General features: G+C 30.9%; 4 protein-coding genes across 4 annotated transcripts; 3 read left to right on the forward strand and 1 right to left on the reverse strand.

Moving 5' to 3' along the window:
• Nucleotides 1–4,277: 4,277 nt before the first annotated feature.
• LOC106716688 (putative odorant-binding protein A10) lies at nt 4,278–5,242 on the forward strand. The gene is made up of 2 exons (XM_014510256.2): nt 4,278–4,472; nt 5,043–5,242. The coding sequence occupies exons 1-2, from the start codon at nt 4,292–4,294 to the stop codon at nt 5,225–5,227; spliced, it is 366 nt and encodes a 121-aa protein (XP_014365742.2). The 5' UTR covers nt 4,278–4,291; the 3' UTR covers nt 5,228–5,242.
• A 759-nt stretch (nt 5,243–6,001) lies between these two features.
• Nucleotides 6,002–7,952, forward strand: LOC106716658 (ejaculatory bulb-specific protein 3). The gene is made up of 3 exons (XM_014510215.2): nt 6,002–6,096; nt 6,747–6,946; nt 7,715–7,952. Exons 2-3 carry the CDS (start codon nt 6,769–6,771, stop codon nt 7,897–7,899), a joined length of 363 nt encoding a protein of 120 aa, XP_014365701.2. The 5' UTR covers nt 6,002–6,096; nt 6,747–6,768; the 3' UTR covers nt 7,900–7,952.
• Nucleotides 7,953–12,041: 4,089 nt separating this feature from the next.
• On the forward strand, nt 12,042–14,544 carry LOC106716593 (ejaculatory bulb-specific protein 3). The gene is made up of 3 exons (XM_014510127.2): nt 12,042–12,114; nt 12,545–12,738; nt 14,223–14,544. The coding sequence occupies exons 2-3, from the start codon at nt 12,558–12,560 to the stop codon at nt 14,405–14,407; spliced, it is 366 nt and encodes a 121-aa protein (XP_014365613.2). The 5' UTR covers nt 12,042–12,114; nt 12,545–12,557; the 3' UTR covers nt 14,408–14,544.
• Nucleotides 14,545–16,017: 1,473 nt separating this feature from the next.
• Nucleotides 16,018–17,392, reverse strand: LOC106716689 (ejaculatory bulb-specific protein 3). The gene is made up of 3 exons (XM_014510257.2): nt 17,347–17,392; nt 16,867–17,048; nt 16,018–16,330 (listed from the first exon to the last, which is right to left on the reverse strand). Exons 2-3 carry the CDS (start codon nt 17,042–17,044, stop codon nt 16,146–16,148), a joined length of 363 nt encoding a protein of 120 aa, XP_014365743.2. The 5' UTR covers nt 17,045–17,048; nt 17,347–17,392; the 3' UTR covers nt 16,018–16,145.
• Between the last annotated feature and the right edge of the window lie 1,455 nt (nt 17,393–18,847).

An 18,847-nucleotide genomic window follows, 5' to 3' on the forward strand; every position in this document is an offset into this window, starting at 1 on the left:
GCGAAAGTAACTCTGTCTGTCTGTCTGTCTCGCTTTCACGCCAAAACTACTGAACTCATTTAAATGAAATTTGGTACACAGATAGTCGAAAAAGGGGTTGAAAGTGGGGGTTAACGGTTGTATGGAAATATCGTCATTTTTATAGTCAGAAACTTGAAACTTATTTTTAAGGCTGCTAATTTAATATAAAAATAAATAAGACTTTTGAATTTTTTTAAAGTTTTACCTTCAAGGCTGCAATATAAGTATAACAAAAGGGAATAGGGGATTAAAGTTTGTATGGAAATATAAGGAATAATATGTTTATGTGAATATTTTGTAAGTTTAACATATTTGTTGTAATTTTTTATGAGTTCAAGTAAAATACAACAAATTTTTACATCCATACATCAAAGCAAAAAAATGCTACCCGAAGACGGTATAGCTATAGTTATTATTATAAGCTAACCGTTGCTTGCGCATTCGTCAGAATTCGCTTACATCATTCGTCAGAATTCGCATGTGGAAGGCATTTTAAAACTTGATTTTTCGTTATAAGTGCACGAAATATAACCATATAATTGGGATATTATATACAGACACTCCAATTTTACTTATCTGTATAGATGGATCTCTGCATCTTCAAGTCAAGTCAAACACAAGTGCTATAATATGTATTTCAACATTGTCATTTCATTTCATTTCATTTTGTCATTTCAACAAGTCTGCTTCGCTGCTCTGCAGACTGAGAGCTAGCCCCAACTCCATCCTTGGCACCATAGCATGGAGATTTGACTCTTCGCTGTTACTAGGAATTGTTCGTAGATGCATTTCGAACAATAACCTAGTAACTAAATAATTTAAATATGAACTGTTTTATTTTACTAACATAGTCGTAGGATCTGTTGTTTTATTTTCTACCAACACTATATGGATGTAACTGGTCCGAAATAAAAGTTATTTTATTTTATTTTATTTATTTTATTGTATAAAAACGGAAAACATTATTGAATACCCACCTCCTTTTGTCAACCTTTTGTTTAAAAAAACTTTTAAGTATATTTAAATTCAAAGCGTAGTTTTTAAAACTGATTTACCGAGAATTCGTTTATAAACATCGACAATACATTTGCATTGTGAAAACATAACTCACTCCTTTAATCCATTATTTATATTATGTTTCTTTGAATGCAATGAATTGATTGTATCATCATATTATTAAGGAAAAAAAGACCACCTTAAAATTTTAGTATTAGTTTTATCTTAACCCTAAGTAAAAGGTTATATAACTCTACAAGTTGTAGACAAGTCTAAATAAATGTCAATGGCAAAATATGAATTTTATAATTTTTTGTTTTGATCCTACAGATGGGACATACCAAAAGCTTTCAGCAAATTGATACCCATGGACACTAACGTCGAGAACTTGGGCTCTTCAAAATATTGTACAATGTTTAGTGGAAACGATAATTTGTTTTCGATATTACATTAAAAAAGATTTTTTTTTTTTTAATTGGACATGAAATTAAAAAAAAATTGTTAAAAGGTCAACATAATTTTGATGTGTTTGATACCGCACGTGCATTACGTACAAAAGTTGCAATTAGTTGCATTAAAACTTTTTGCATTTAACATTTTTGTATGCATAGTAAAAACTCTTGCAATTTATAAAAAAAAAACTTAAGAAACGTCTAGAGAATTCAATAATCTATTCATAGTATGACTGACGTAACCTATCATTACAAGCCATTAATTGACTAAATCCTTGAACTGCGATGTTGCTAAGTAATCCAAATATTAAAGCTTCTTCTCATTTTTAAATATAATTCATTTAACAAATAAACGATGCGATTATTTAAAAAAAAACAAAAGATTTACGTTTTAGATATTTATTTTGTCCATCACATTAACCTAAACATCTTAGTAAAGTAGAATCCCTCTATATAAATCAAAATTTCCCAAATAGGATTTAATAAATATATAATTTTATGTACACTAGGTTCATTTACAAACTAAGTAAATGACAAAGTGGAAAAAATTTAAGGTTTATTTAAATACTAGCTGTCGTACGCGACTCTGTCCGCGGGGAATTAAAAAAAACTTAAAAGGTAGCCTATGTGTTCATCCAGACTACTCTATTGTTCTACGTCTGTGCCATATTTCATCAAGATCCGTTGAGCCCTTCCATTCGCATTTGTAATATTAGTAAGATGTCTTCCTGCTAATCATTTTACTTGAAGGCTATGTACCTATCTTTTGTTAATATCTTCAAAGATTGAAGTTCAAAGTTGCTAATTTCCTATTATCATAAAAATCAAATTTATCATCTTAATCTAAAAATATACAGTGACCTTTATGTGTTTAATTCGCATGTCATACAGAATAGATAGTTCAACATACTATAGTAACATACAATGTTTTGAAAAGACATAAACCAAAACAATATCTAAATAGATATTTGTAGTAACTACGTTATACGGTCGAGTTTTTAAGTATTATATGGTGAGTGTTAAATTTTCTGGTAAATACGGACATGTCGCAGAAACCAGAAGATTTAAGTAAGCGCTGATAGTAATATAAATAAATTTAATAAATTTGACGGTCACAAACTGCACTATCTGCATTATTATAGATAACAAAATATGCAACATAAATTACGGCTTCCATTATATTCTGTTTAATTTCAGACCCTCTAATTAATTTATCCGACAAAGTATGTAGCCCAAAGTAAGTCTTTGTTTCTTTAATTTGAATTATGCGTTGTGGTATACTCTGTTCTCAGTTATATTTCCAAACGACTTAGATGCCTTTAAGAAAAGAGCGTACATCCTTAATGACTGGCAACACATCGGCGGTTCCTCTTGTGTTGAAGATATCCATGGGAGTCGGATCAATTATTATTAAGCTATCCGCAGCTCGTTTCTTCCCCTTTCTCTTATAAAACAATGGGATCGATTGTCTAATATTATGAAGTGCTTCATAATAAGGGTACGATAGGATTTTCTTTCCTTGACGTATCCTCATTCTACTAAATTTTAAAAGAAGTTGTAATCAACTGAAACTTGTAGAAAACTGAAATTGTACATATTTGAGCTACTGTAAATGTTTAGTTTTAGTTAATTGAGCTTTGATAAACATATATATTTTGGACATCCTTATTTAGCAATAGATTATGTTTAGCTTTTGGCTTTTAATAATAAGGAAATGAATCTTTGCATTGGAGTACATAAATCAACGTCAAGCTTTAAACATTTTTAGATGATTTATAAATGTTGCTTTAAAATGTTAAATTATAAGTGGTTAAGTTGCGAGAGTTTTAGATAACAACACATAAAAACGAATTAAATAAACATTATAAAGTGTAATGTACTTCATACTGATATGATAGGAACCTTTGTTTTAATATAGATAACATTATTACCTTTCTGTCAGTTCATAGGTCAATCTTAAGTCAGTATATCTAGGAAAATAAAAATATTTTAACAAAAAACTTTAATAATTCATTATATATGTCGTTTTATTCATTTAAATACGCGTTTATATTTTTAATTAGCCTCAGAGAAAAAAAATCTATTGAATTATCAAGGCACGGACTGCAAAAAACTACGCCATTTATCGATTTATCATATATGTAAAAAACTCTATTGAATGCAGGACTATAAAAGTATGTGCAATTTGAAATCGTACATCAGTCGAGTTCTTAATTCACGTAAGTTATACATGGGTATATTTAAATAATATTTATAAAAAATATATAAAAAAATATTTTCTTTTCTCAATAATGAGTTTTCAATTTCAAACGTAACCTTTATCTTATTTGTGTAGAAATTCATTTCATGTACTTTCCTATCATCTAAATATATTGACGGACGTATATTAGAAGTTTTGTTCTTTAGAGGGACAGTTATCAGATAAGAAAAGATTTTTAATGCAAAAATTATTTAAAAAAAAAGTAAGGTATTCGCTGGTATAATCGATTATAAAACTCGTAATTAATCAATTGTTTTAAAGAATTACCATTGAAATTAACATTTATCTTACGACTACTTATTGTCTTTGATATGATTTAAAACAATATGACCATTGCTAATATTTTTCTTTGACTTATTTTCAAGCATACTAAATCTTTACAACGTTTTTTTTTGTATTGAATTTGTACCTTAAAAAGCCTTGCTTGTTCTTCATAATTTTGTAATTTTCTTTCTCTAATCACATTTGATACATGCAAGCTATGTTTTTTTGCATTGAATAACTAGAATACGTATGTTTCTAACGTTTTTTTTTTAATTTCCAGATAAAATCCATCTTCAATATGAAGACTATCTTGGCACTAACAGTGATGGTTGGCTTGACTGCCACCACCTTGGCTTACAGCACGGAACATGACGACCTGGACATCGCAGCGATTGTCGCCGATAAGAACGAGCTACAAAAGTTCATCGATTGCTTCACCGAAAAAGCGCCTTGCACCAAACTGACACAAGATTTTAAATGTAAGCACACTTTACTCTTAATTGTAACTTCTATATACTCACGCTATATCTTGGGCATAAAATAATTATAATCAAATTCTATCCACACTATTGGACAGATGTGATGGTACAAAATTAACAAGAACCTTGTCGTGGCATAAGACGTGGCACGCCATTTTGAAGCGCGAATAGCCTTTTGGTTAAGGGTACGGATTTCCGATCTGGTGGTCGAGCGATCGAATCCTGCCATTTGATTATTATCGAAAACCATATGCTAGTTCAAGCCTAGAACTTAGTTGGAATGGCTCAAGATAAATTAGAAAATTAGCAAAAACTTATAAAAAAGTCTTGTGAGATAATCAATATGATTCCTTTGAGCAAAGAATATACTTTTAAGCCTGCCTGCAAATCTCGAGTGTTTATCATATTGGGGAATGATTACTAAATATTAACCAGTTCCACATTTGCTAGCTCAGTACAAACATTTATTAAATATCAAAATGCACTTAATTCTACGCGACACTATTTTGAGAACCATTTCTACCGTCAAGCACATTGGACGGTTGTAATAATAATTATTTTGTTTCTTAGCCAAGTTGCCCGAGGTTGTGCGCGAAGCCTGCGAAAAGTGTAATCCGATTCAGAAACAGAAGCTGAAAATCTTCCTCGATGGCCTGAACGAGAAGTTCCCCGAGGAATACAACGCTCTCAAGAAACAGTTCGATCCTACTGGCAAACTTTTCGAGGCATTGAACGCCGCTCTCGCTAAAGCTTGAATATTGAAATTGTATTGAACGTTTATAAGTAATAAATTTTATTATTTGTCCTCAAATTGATTTTGTTGTTTTGTTGCCGATTTTATATTTACATTATATTACTTCAAGTCACTTTATCGTACAATTGACGTCAAAAAAGATTAAACACTATTTAAGTCGCATTCTCTAAATACCAAAAAATAATCAAGTATAAGTTTCCATTTGAAACATACGAATGTAACTTTTTCTAAACATACTTCATTATCGTTTGTTGAGTTTAGTTGCAAATAAATAATATATATGTACATATCATGTAGGCAAATTAACGCATGAATGCTTTTATTTCATATCAGGCACACCGTAGCTGTTTTCTGTTTACGTTCAATTTTCAATCGTTAGTCAAATACACACAAAATTCTTCTGTAGTACGAGTATAACAAACATATGCTTAAATGATTTGTTAAATTAAAAAATGGCATGAAAAGTTCAAGCTAGAGTTAAGTTAGCAATTTTAAACTAGGTGGCGCTGTTTTCAATGCTATATTTAATTTTCGCCGAAGATATAAAGTCATTAACAAACGGCGACAAAGCCAAGCCAATATTTGTAACTATTAATAAAGTAAATGCACTCAAGTAAGTAAATCATAACATAAAAACACAAATATTTTGAGATACAGCGTTCAATAATCAGCGTAAAATAATTCAAAATCAGTATACAGCGTTGAATAATACAAAAAAAATGTAACAGAGTCGAACAGTTGGTTGTTGATATAAAAGCTGAGAGACTCGTGAGAATTTTCACTATGCAAACAACCTTGTTCGAATGCATGCTTAAGACAATTTTTGATCTCAGCACTTTAAAACAAGTTGTGTGATAAACCTGAAGTCACGTAAGTTTAATATTATTTTAAAATATTATGTATTGTTGTAATAACAACAAAAGAGCTACGCTACTCTTTTGGTGTAAATACAACTTAGAATCATACAATTTAAAATCAAGTTTTTCAAAATTTATAAATCATTTTATGACCTTTATCGAATGTGTCTAGAACGTTCTATCATACTAAATTGTTGTTGTATTTGGAACAATGGTAAGACGTTATTATTAATGCTTCGTGCATTAAGAAGTAACGAACTTTGTATATTTTTATTAACCTTTTAATGAGTTATTGTTATTAGAAACTTAAGCGTGTTTACTAACACATTTGTGATTAATTTTGTTTGTTGCTACGTAAAGTTAACAGTAGGTTTTCACTGCCGATAGAGATGTAATAAGCGTATTGTCATCTATCTTTCATTCTCTTTGACAAAGAGAGACAAACATTTGGTTTTGTACATGCGTTGCGGTAGTGGAATCTTATTATAAATATTTTCTTGATAAGTCTTTAAACATTTGTTATGACTTAAATTATATTTACTTTTGATAAGTTATATTTTTATTACTTTAAGACTCCGATAGATGTCAAAAAGGCAAAGGCAATCGATGCGTGAGGTGACTTCGACTTGAATTAAACTTTTTTTTTTTATAATTACATTCCAGAAGGTTCGAAGAATTATTAAAGATGAAGTGCATATTGTTGTTGCCGATATTGATGGCGCTTGTTGCAGCTGAGACTTACAGTACAGAGAACGATGATTTAGACATTGAAGCGGTTGTTGGTGATTTAAACATATTAAAATCCTTCTTGGACTGCTTTAACGATAAGAAACCATGCGACGATGTGCAAGCTGATTTTAAAAGTAAGTTTTTGTTTTTCCCATATTTGAATGCTTTCGGTTTTAAACGTAACACAATATGTTTTAGTCTCATTATTTATTGATTTCATGTTAGAGGAAGATGCCTTTCTAATTAAATTTAAAAAAAACCTGTCAAATTAATTGTTCAAGTCGCTAACAAATAAAAAATAATCAATTGTGGATGTTTTAAAATAAGGAAGTCTTTGTTCCCGAATAAATGTGTAGCTTAAGCAATAAGTAACCAGTTAAAAGATTGTCTACGTGATATCAATTATATTGGATGTTTTTCAAACTAATCTAGCGTACTATTTAGAGGTCATTGTACGCTTACCATGAAGGTAATGCACAGCAAAAAAAATAGTAATGTTTTTCTTTGTATATATAAGGCTATACATATGTTTAAGAAAAAAAATCTTAATGAATGTGAAATTTTAATACAATTGAAAAGGTAGAACACCTAGAAGCACAAAAATCTGCGTATCAAATTATTTGACACAACATTTTGATGACATAAGTAACCGCAATGTAGATAGCGTAAGCGTTTCTTGTTTTAAAAATATTCAAAGAAATTTTATAAAGTACACTTCATTATTTTAAAACGAAAAACCCTAAAGACAAATAAATACACTAGGTAAGCTAGCAGACTCCCAAATAACTAAAAACCTGCTTAACTAACAAGGCAGTCATAAAAAACCACCGTTGCCGATGATGCTATCATGATAATCACTAATCATGGTCTTTTAAAAATAATAACTTTAACTTATTTTACAGAGGACTTGCCCGAGGCGTTCCAAAACGCATGTCATAAATGCACTGCGGCACAGAAACACATCTTCAAGAGATTCCTCGAGGAATCCGAAAAGAAGGTAGTCGATGACCTCAACGCCCTCAAGAAGAAATACGATCCAGAATCCAAGCACTACGCTGCACTTTTAGCAGCCATTTCAAAGTCTTAAAGATACAAGTAATAAACAAAAACAAAAGAATTCGTTTAATAAAAAACAATGTCGTTAAAATGAATATTGGAATAGTAAATAAAATTACGAATCTTTTTTTTTTTTCTTTTATGAAACACTTCGCACAAACATAACGTAGGCATATTAGATTTGAAAAATAGAGATGTAAGAGAACATATGATCAAGCGAATGTCTTACTTAAATTACACTATATTATAATAAAGCTGTCGCCAGCGACTCCGTCCACGCGGAATTTAAAAAAAAACGTTATAAGTAGCCTATGTGTTCTTCCAGGCTATGATCACTTCTATGCCAAATTTAATCGAGATCTGTTGAGCCGTTTTGAAGATACCTTCTTGCAAACATCCATACATCCATCCAAACATTCGCATTTATAATATTAGTAAGATTTTAAAACTTGATTAATAACTTTATACACATGTGTATAATATATTATTTTATTTATAGTAGCAGGTGGTATCTACGTCAACCTATTTGGGTCAGTAATGAGTTTTATTGGTGCATAGTTGCAGTGGGTCCGTTGAAATACTTGTATAAAAAACATTTTTTTAAGGGAACAAGTGGCCACCTGAATTCGCTGAAATAGCGAAGCGACCGCGGCCCATAAACATCAACAATTTGCTTTTAATCAACGATAGACGCACAGATAAATAATATTTCCCTTTCTTATGAAACTCTTCCTCCGTCAAATCCACTTTCCATCTTTTCCTTATAAGAAAAAGATGGAAAGAGAAATAAGACATAAATTAGGTCTGCGGCCCGCACAATCAAAAGCCGAAATTTGGAATTATTTCCACTTCACGTTTGTCTTCCGCTCATTATATTTGAATAAATCGAGGCAACAATATATTTTTCGACAGTTTTTACGATACTGATTACAAGTCGCATTATTATACAGTTTAATAACATTTAGCGACATCGCCTTTGTTTCGTTATTCATAATTACCAGTGGTTCGTGAATCAGGCAACTTCGATTGTCAACAGCCATACCATAAAGGATTTAATTTTATTACCAACACGTTATGTATACTGACTCATCAACACGGTAACTTAAGGTCTGTTTTTCGTAATTAATTAATTGAATGAAGTATATTAATTATTTCTGACTTAAGTTGTAGTCTTACCTATTGTTTGCAAGAAGATATAATGACTGATGGAGATGTTATGAAGAGCACTATACGGTAGGGTAAGGGATGAGAAGATGATATCAGTTTTATTTTTAATATTTTATTACATAAACACTCAATCCTATAACCTAGACGTGTAGATAGGATATACAAATTTCACACATATATTCGTACATTTGAATATTTTGTTAATTGTTAGGTCATTATAAATGTTTTTTGCATATTCACGTGTTCTCTTCACATGTTAAGAAGGTTGCGTTCGAGTAACTCGTATTAAATTCGATGTTATAGAACTATAAAGTCATTTGTGTGCTTCTATTCAAAGGATATTCTAAAAGATTTAACGGCAGTTAGTATGCAATTGATTGTGCTTGTGTTTTTCGTGTTTCCTTTGTTTATTTCCGCTGAGGACAAATATTACGATCGGAGATATGACTACTACGATTTGGATAATTTGTTTCAAAATCCACGTTTGTTGAGGAAGTATATGAATTGTTTTTTAGATAAAGGACCTTGTACACCAGTGGGAAGGGTTTTTAAACGTAAGTTATTGTAGTAATTAACTATTAAACGTTCATAACCTAATTTAAAATTAGAATGCATTTGAATTTAATGTACATTATTATAATTAGTTAATTTGTGTTTAATTGTTTTTTTTTTATAAATTACAGTTAATTAATTTGTAATGTACACAAATGCGCTTTTCATAATTAATAAAAATAAAAAATATTATGAATCACAAACAATTAATGAATTGCTCATGATATTACTCACACAAATCACCTTCGCAAAAATTATTATTCGTTAATATGCATACATAGAATAAAATAAAAATTGCCAAGGACATCATTATAACAATGGCGCGAAGAACACAAATATTCGGTCTAAGTTTCGCATTTTATTTCTTAAATAATTCTTATAATTTTTAGTACTGTTACATGCATAGCAATGATATGAAAACATTACTAAAATGGCCGAATTATAAATGGCAGGTTAATAGAACATCGTGTAAGGAACTATGATGAAACGTATACTTTCTTTAATTTTGGGTTTTGGGAGCATTGCAATGAAACAACATCACGATACAGTATTTATCTGGTCTGTGACTTGCGAAATGTTTCGATATGTAAAAAATATCGGTACAATATTTATATTATTTATGTACGTTTTGATTTAAAATTGCGCCGCTGTTAAAGATGGCTAGTTGATCTTCATTGAGAATCGTATTTCATTTATTTATTAGACATCTAGAACTGAAAGTTTGGTTGGATTGTTTCAATTAAAATCCAAAATTCTTTATTTCGGACAACAGAAATGCATGTTTGGTTAGTAAATTACAAAACTAGAAACTTAAATAACTAGAGTTAGTTGAAATAGGTGCTAAAGAACATGTATATAAATATATTAAAACCTAATGCGTCGTGTGTTTGGGAGACATCAGTTGCGAGATAAAAACAAAAAAAAACATACTTTGTAATAACATATTAAATTTAATTTTGTTCAACGTTTGCAAGACGTGAATACTTAATTTTAATGGATCTATCTATCCAATTACTTGGCTATGTTTTTTTTCTTTTCTTTTTTTAAATTCATTTTACCGTGTGAATTTTAGAGTTATTACCCGAAGTGGTGATGTCAGCTTGTGCGAAGTGTTCGCCATCTCAAAGACGCCTGGCACGAAACACATTCGAAGCCTTCGACAAATATTTGGCCGACAGTCGAGATGAACTCAAACTGAAACTCGATCCTCAAAATATATATTTCGAAAAATTCCTCAAAGCAATTTCTACAGCTTAAGTGCAAACTTATACTATTGTTACATGTAAGTATAATGAATACAATGTATATTTAATAGTTATACAATTGATAAAAACAACAAAAGATAACTGTTGTGTGAACTTTACAAAATAAATAAAATCTCCACAAGCCGAATTAATTTCACCACAGAAAAACTACACGTTTTTGTTAAATCTAGCAAATTATCTACCTAGCTTAGATTAAATAATATAAATTAGATAATATAAATTCAATTTATTGATTAACTAGCTGTCGCCTGCGACTCAGTCCGCGAGAAATTAATAAAAAAACCATTAGGTTTTATTAAAGTAAACTACGTGTTCTTCCAGACTATGTTCTACATCCGTGCCTCATTAAAAGCCGTTGACCCGTTCCGGAAATACCTTCAAAAAACATCCATTCATTCATCCATCCATCCATCTAAACTTTCGCATTTATAATATTATTAAGATTATCACTAAATAACTTAAAAAGTGAAATAGCGTAATCGCCGCCATGTATGGATATTGACATCCTTTTGTGTACTTAATAACTGAGAGCTTTTATCATATTAAGTTTGTCAAAGGCCTCCGTGTAAACAAAACAACGGTTATGTAATAAACTTGTATTACTTTCAAAGCTCTGCTCGTTCCACTTCACGGTAATTAACAAATTTCAAGGATTTTCTCTAGTTCATTGGGTTTATTCCAAATAAATTTATACGTTTTTATCGCCAAATACATAGTACAATGCTTCTCATTTTTTAACGAAATAATGCGTGTATAACACTGTATTTTTGAGACAATAATAAGAGGTTATTTACAAATGTAGGCAAGGTTTCAGAATTTCTGTGACGCAAACACGCTTTTAATCTTTTTCATATGTTCTTTTCTTTCTGATGAATTCTTTCTTATTTATCAAAACATTGTTATAGAGTTTAAAAAAATTGTAAAATATTTTAGAATTTTGAGATAAATAAACTATGTATCTTTACTTATGTTTTCCTTAATTTTTTTCAAGTAATTATTGCTCAAGACGATTTCCTGGTACAGTCAACAAACTGTCCACTATAAAACATAACCAGAAGAACTATAGAGGGCCCTGCTATACTTGTTATTTGTTTGAAAAATGATCCATGTGATGATAGGCGAAAGGTTCAATGTTGAGTGTCGGACAATAAGCGCAAGTGGTCTGCACGACGAGGAAGGTAGTGGGTTAATCAACATCAATATAAAAGCACTGTCGCTTTCAATGGTCGCTAGTTCATTGGGTCTACTATAGAGAGTAAAAGGTGGGTGAACGAACTGTTGTCGACTGTTGCGATTTTTTACGCCAAAACATATTGTGCTTTGTGTTCCTTCCCTAATGTGTTATCATAATTTTACTTAGTGATTTTTTAAACAAGTTTTAATTATATCGAAGAAAAATTATGTTAATGGTTTAATAATGTCCATTACATTATTATTTGAGTAAATTAACTAACGATTTCGCAAGTAATAAAACATTATAACCTTGCGTGTAACATATTTAAGTTCAAATGCTGCTTACTCTAAGGCAGAACTAATTTAGATTCAAGTCAAGCATTCGTCGTCCCTGAAGGTAGCTCGCTGACGCTAAACAGATTTCTTCGTTTATTATTCGGGACAAGCCACATTCGTATAGTACAATATTCTATACGATTCAATTACTACTATTTAATTTAAATTTATTTGTAATTGCAGAAATAACTTCAAAATGAAAACCTTGGTGGTGTTAGCTTGTGTGTTGATGTCGGTGTACGCGGCGGAGAAATATAACTCAAAGTATGACAACTTTGATGTGGACACACTGATTAGTAACGAAAGGCTGCTCAAGTCGTACATAAACTGCTTCCTCGACAAAGGCAGATGCACAGCTGAGGGCACTGACTTTAAAAGTAAGTGCATTTTTTTCTTCATTTTCAAAAACATAGTCTAAGTGAGGTTCATTTAATCAATAGGTAAATATAAAAGTTAGAGGTCCGTTAAAGCGAAAAAAGTTACAAGGGGAGATTTAATAGGCTATATGTATTCTCTTTAGAAGCCTATACTCAAATGAAATTATTAAATGTTAAACTGTATTGTAATTTCTATGACCACCTGTTAACATTGTTTAAGCTATGTTCGTACTCTATATAGTAGTCTTATCTTTCCAGCATTAGTGTAGATAAAGCTAAAATTTTATGATTTTAAAGGTGTTCCTTTTAGTTATTTACCTGAAACTAGTTTATTATTATGTTATCTGTGCTTAAAGTGGGCTAAGTAAACTTGCCAATTTAAAGTTAAGTTATTGTCAGATACTTTGTTTTAAAATTGGTGTTAGCATTTCAATTTATATTATTATTATACATCCGTACAAAATTCTATTCTACAAAATTTTGTGAAAAACGTCTAGAACTTCTTTGTTACTTTTTGTAACATACTAATTTCCTTTCAATTGTTTTGGTAAAACGGTAAATGCTAGTGTCTAGACGATACCATAATTTTCCTTCGAAATCATTTAAAAAAATCTTCTCGTATGTTGAAGATCGTCTCGTGAAGTAATTAAACATATATTTTATGGACGTTAAATCTTGTCTTCGATTTGAATCCGTTATATTGTCTATGCAGAAAACGTTCCACTTTATAACACAGATGAAGTCAAGCGGAGTCAGAATATAATTTTTGCATAAAACGGGCGAGGTCAAGACAACTGTTGCCCGCCAAGTAAACGACTCTAATTTGAGGTTATCAAGTTCCTATATATGATAAACATTAGCATAATTGTGAACAAAAAAAAACACGTATGTACTCGTATGTAAAATGTAAACAAGACTTCTTTTTATGTAATGTACTAAATGTTTTTTGTTTGTTTTGTTACTGAAATTCGAATATTTACAAATAGACGTCATTTATAATTTGTTTATTTATACATTTCGCCACTGGCATATAGAGGTTCTGCCAAGCCGTAAAAATGATGTAGCAATGCAACGCTACATCTATATATATAAAAGAAAGTCGTGTTAGTTACACTATTTATAACTCAAGAACGGCTGAATCGATTTGACTGGAAATTGGTGGGCAGGTAGCTTAGAACCAGGAAACGGACATAGGATAATTTTTACCCCGTTTTTTATTTTTTATTCCGCGCGAACGGAGTCGCGGGTAAAAGCTAGTTTATAATACGCTTTTAAAAAATCTGTCACTTTTATAATCATTAGAACTGGAGTCCGTCGTATTAGACATAAACAAATATTGTAACATGTTAGATAGGCACTGTTACCAAGTTTTATGCACTACATAATGATATTAAAATTTAGCTAAATAAAGAGAAAAAATTGTACCGAAGTAACAGATTTTTGTTAATTTTTTTTTTGTTGATTTTCAACTTTATTATTTACAGAAGCCCTACCTGAGGCTATTGAGACCACTTGCGGCAAATGTACAGAAAAGCAGAAGCTTAACATTAGGAAAGTAATCAAAGCCATCCAACAGAAGTACCCAGCGCAATGGGAGGAACTCGTCAAGAAAAACGACCCGAGCGGCAAGCACCGCGCAAATTTTGATAAATTCATCCAGGGCAGCTAAACTTAATTATTTCGCATTTAACATAAGTTATTTACTAAGTTATAATAAGTTTTATTTCTATGATGAAACGTATTTTTTGTTATCAATTCGTTAAAATACTCAACCTTTTTTTTCGTCACTCAATTTTAAAGTTTGTATGTTGTTTATACTGTTACTCAAATAATGCTCTTAAACTTAATTTCATAAACAATTTGTTAGGGATAAAAAATTAATTGTTATTTATTTTGAAGGTGAAAGATTAGACTGAAAACAATAAAGAATTTAATAAACTGTATTGTTTATTTTCGACCTATAAGCACCTCTGACCGAATTAGGTGAACGGCTGGCATTTGAGTGTTGAGCAAGTTTGCAGGCCGGTCGGTTGCATGTGTGTTTGTATGTCAACCGCAGCGGGCCGCTTGCGCCAGCTGGCAGCACCTCTGACGTAAGACAGGTATCGTTGTATAACCATCTTATAACAAGCAACGCAACCATTCCGCATCGTTAGGCTTTACGACACTGAAATCATAGTTAATCTTAACAATATTGTGGACCAACTAGAGTTATATTTTATAACGACCATAAATAAATCAACTGAATTATTTTTGCTGTAAAGTCTTTTTGCTCTCTGAATATCACTGTACAAGTGTCAAGGCAGTGGATACTCACCGTTAGCCTACTAGAACAGAATATACTAGCCTTAGTATATTCACTACTAGCTTTCAACTAAGAGCCTGTTTCTCAATGTCCAAGTAAACCCTGAATAAACTATTTCCAACTTACTTGTCAATTAAAGTCGTTGTTGGCGTTTCACAATGTCCAAATGACAGGAAGTATTATGTATCAGCTAATTTATTTGTTAGTCATCCAACACTTTACTTGGACATTGTGAAATAGGCCCTTAATGTATTAAAAAATACAACTGATTATTTTATTCAAAGCATTAAAAATTTTAACATTAAAGTTAAGGATACCGGATGGATTTATACATATGTACTTAATGTTGAAATAAAAGTCGGGATTTCCATTTGCAATAGTATATACAATGAAACTCCAGTTGAATATTAAATACGTGTATATCCTTTTGCAAATGCAAGTAAGTATACGTGTTACCAATTACATGACATGCTTCAATTATCAAGGGCTGCTTCTTCATAATTTAACTAATTGAATTAGCAACCAAGCTTAAGTTAACTCGCGTATACTAATAGAATAATTAAAAAATAAAATAGTCCATATTTTACTTTGATAAAAAATCTTGCTTTTGTATATAGAAGTTACAATAGATTTAAGAGTTTATCCGTCATCAAGTATCAAATCTATTTTCGAAAGACTATGAAGTGATATAGACTAGACCAAGAGGATATTAAAATGGCAGACTTCAGATAGAACCTGCACATATCTGAGAAGAAATTCAAAGATATGTGTGAACACAGCAAACCCGCACTGGGCCAGTGCGGTTGACTATGGCTTAAGCACGCCTAACTTAGGGTAGGCTTCAAGCTTCTCAGCTGGGACGTGTACTTAGCTGATGGCGATGGACTTAAGGTCCCATCATGGGACAGGTTCCAGGTTTAATTAACAGAAAAGTAGGTTATTATTTGCACACAAATTTATTGAGTAATGCTCCGTTAGGTGATAAAATGATATAATATAACATAGCCAGTAGTCGTTAAAGGATTACAGAGACGAATAATTTATTACCCTTTTTTATATAGTGGAAAGGGAATAAATACTTTGAATTCTCTTGTGAACATAGTTACTCTTCGGCAACAAAAGCAGCGAAAGCAGATTCGTATTCTCGTTTAGGATCATATTTATCCGCAAATTTGATAGCGTCATCCGGATATTTTTCATAAAGAGCTTTGACAATCTTTCTTACGTTCTTCTTTTGTGGTTCGGAACATTTAGCGCATGCTTCTTTTATAACTTCGGGAAGAATTTCTAAAACAGGAATAAAAAAAATATAATTAACATTCATTTTGTTTGAAGACAAAGCGAGCAATGGTAGAGCTAACTTTATGAGGAAAACAAATGAAACGTATTAAGATTCCACGACTCTATGATGAAAAGTAAATGCTTCCTTACAATAAATTTTAAACTTTCCTGGTAAATGTTGTTTACTTGCATTCAATATACATGCAGGTGATATCATGACATGATTTTCATCAACAGCTCATCCGATAGACACGCTGATTGGAACTATGTATAAACACAAGGGATTGATAACCAATACGGTAATAGAATCTCTTTACCACAGTTTCTCAAAGCCGATGAGGAAAGTTTGATTTGATCAAATTTCAGGAAATGATTTCTCTCACAGAGTATATTTCACTTGGTAAGATTATATGTCATGTATGTTACTGTAATTATTAAGTCCATTTGCACATTTTACGATATAAGAGAGTCACATTACCTATAAGGTTTTTTTTTATTTTTTCATTCAATAATCTTTCTGTACTATGAAAATGAATACATACTTTTAAATTCCTCAGAGAAATCAGCGGTGCATGGCTTTCTGTCGAGAAAGCAATCGATGTAAGACCTAAACAAAGGGTCGTCAGCAAGCACCTTGTTTGCATCAACTTTGTCATAAGCTGCGTCATAGCTCAGCGCCATAGGAATGAGCACCGCAAGTATTAGGCTTAGGAACACCATTGTTCTGAAATATTTACATGTGATAACATTGTGACTTTTTATAAGTGTAGAATAAGGGCCTCTCTTCTTATATGTCAAGACCGCACCATGTGGAAGTCCGTTGTCCTTACCTACCCCTCAAGGTTACGGGCGTGAGTTATGTTGTTTTTGTTCTTGTTTGTCATTTATACTTTATCTCTAAGGACACTGTACAATAGCGTGTGTTCGCGGTTACACAAAAATTCTTTAAAAAAATATTTAGAGATACTGACAGTCAGAGACATAGACGTTATTATTAAACAAAAAAAACGAGTTTACATTACCTGTATTCCTGATTATTTTCGATGCCGGATCACTAATGTGCATTTCAAACCAAAATGTTACCATTATATAGAGAAAATATAAGGAAATAAGCAATTTTCATAATTTCTGAAATAAGTTAATGAATAATTGTTTGTGGCCATTTCAAAGTAATTTGTGTATTGCCTAGATTTTTATCACACAATGTATTATTGTTCGATATTGAAGGCCGCCATCAATATGATTGTTATGTGTATATTTTGATAAAATGATAAGGGATATTATCCTAATTTTCTTATACAAGTATTATCAGTATCAATTTAAGAATTACATGTTTTTTACTACATAATTAAAATTGTTTTAAGAGGTCAGCTCAACCGTTGAAATAGTAGTACAGTCAGACCAATTCGCGGTGTTCCATTACAGTTTATATCATTTTATTCCATTACAAAAATGAGATTATTCTTTATAATATATTTTTTCTCAAATTTACTCATTGTATTGCATGTTTAATGGCTGTATAAAGTATGGAAGATACTTAAGGTGAAGATTCTTAAGTAAACAATTATAAGTAAAGATGTGATCGGCCTCAGTTTCCTCTTATACTGCGGAACTTCCGCTTTGTGTCCACTTCCGTTGTTACATCGTTTCTCATTTATGAATACTTGACTTGTCAAGGCAGTATCATGAAACTACTTGATTTTATTTTTTAATTACTTAATTTCGCCAAAATATATTTTTACTATTAATAATTATAAGCATATGTTAGTAATAAATAGTTTCACTTAATAGCTTACGAAAACGTTATCTTTTAATGCGTTGAGTTTTTTTCTTTTAAGAATAAATATAATTTTCTGGTAATAAATAAACCGAGGAACGGATTACAAGTATAAAGTTTATCCGTATAAGGTATTTCTAATTTTTTTAATCAAATTAATTATAATTTATTCATAACTAATTGTTTATTGACCTTACATTGGCATTTCAGATAAAGGAGTTATTTTAGTTATTTTTGTCGTATGAAGCGCCTGCAGAAATATGAAAAGCAATTTTTCATGTTTAATTTTTTCAAGCTCCTGTTAGAATAATAACAGCATTATTAATTGTGAAACTTTGCATTATAAACTAATAAGTTGCTTTTTAGCAATTATTTAAACCTACATTTTGGAAACTAGAAATAGCTTATTTGAATAAACGTTATTTGTAATTCTTTCCTAGAGTTATGATGTATATGTTTAGTATGACTAGAAAATATTATTTATTATTAAAAAAAACCTAACACACTGAAAGACAATGTTAACATAAGTACCGACTATTTATTACTAATTTATGATTATGTTTTATCAAAATAACAAACAAATTCCATTGAAACTAAATAATTCAAAAATAAAATCAAACAGTTCCATGGAACTGTCTTAATAAGTCAAGTCTTGATAACTGAAAAACGATACAGCAACAAATATGGACACAACAAGGAAGTTTTACTGCAGAAGAAATTGAGACGTTCAGAATAAAAGGTAATCC

The sequence above is a fragment of the Papilio machaon genome, chromosome 16, assembly GCF_912999745.1.
Source record: "Papilio machaon chromosome 16, ilPapMach1.1, whole genome shotgun sequence".
Lineage (NCBI taxonomy): Eukaryota > Metazoa > Arthropoda > Insecta > Lepidoptera > Papilionidae > Papilio > Papilio machaon.

What these genes read in the sequence shown, in the direction of transcription:
- LOC106716688 (XM_014510256.2), top strand. Translation starts at nt 4,292, where the DNA reads ATGAAGACTATCTTGGCACTAACAGTGATGGTTGGCTTGACTGCCACC. An exon ending in ACTGACACAAGATTTTAAAT is followed by an intron (nt 4,473 to 5,042) that starts GTAAGCACACTT and finishes TTTGTTTCTTAG; the next exon opens with CCAAGTTGCCCGAGGTTGTG.
- LOC106716658 (XM_014510215.2), top strand. Translation starts at nt 6,769, where the DNA reads ATGAAGTGCATATTGTTGTTGCCGATATTGATGGCGCTTGTTGCAGCT. An exon ending in TGTGCAAGCTGATTTTAAAA is followed by an intron (nt 6,947 to 7,714) that starts GTAAGTTTTTGT and finishes CTTATTTTACAG; the next exon opens with AGGACTTGCCCGAGGCGTTC.
- LOC106716593 (XM_014510127.2), top strand. Translation starts at nt 12,558, where the DNA reads ATGAAAACCTTGGTGGTGTTAGCTTGTGTGTTGATGTCGGTGTACGCG. An exon ending in TGAGGGCACTGACTTTAAAA is followed by an intron (nt 12,739 to 14,222) that starts GTAAGTGCATTT and finishes TATTATTTACAG; the next exon opens with AAGCCCTACCTGAGGCTATT.
- LOC106716689 (XM_014510257.2), bottom strand. Translation starts at nt 17,044, where the DNA reads ATGGTGTTCCTAAGCCTAATACTTGCGGTGCTCATTCCTATGGCGCTG. An exon ending in TTTCTCTGAGGAATTTAAAA is followed by an intron (nt 16,331 to 16,866) that starts GTATGTATTCAT and finishes TTCCTGTTTTAG; the next exon opens with AAATTCTTCCCGAAGTTATA.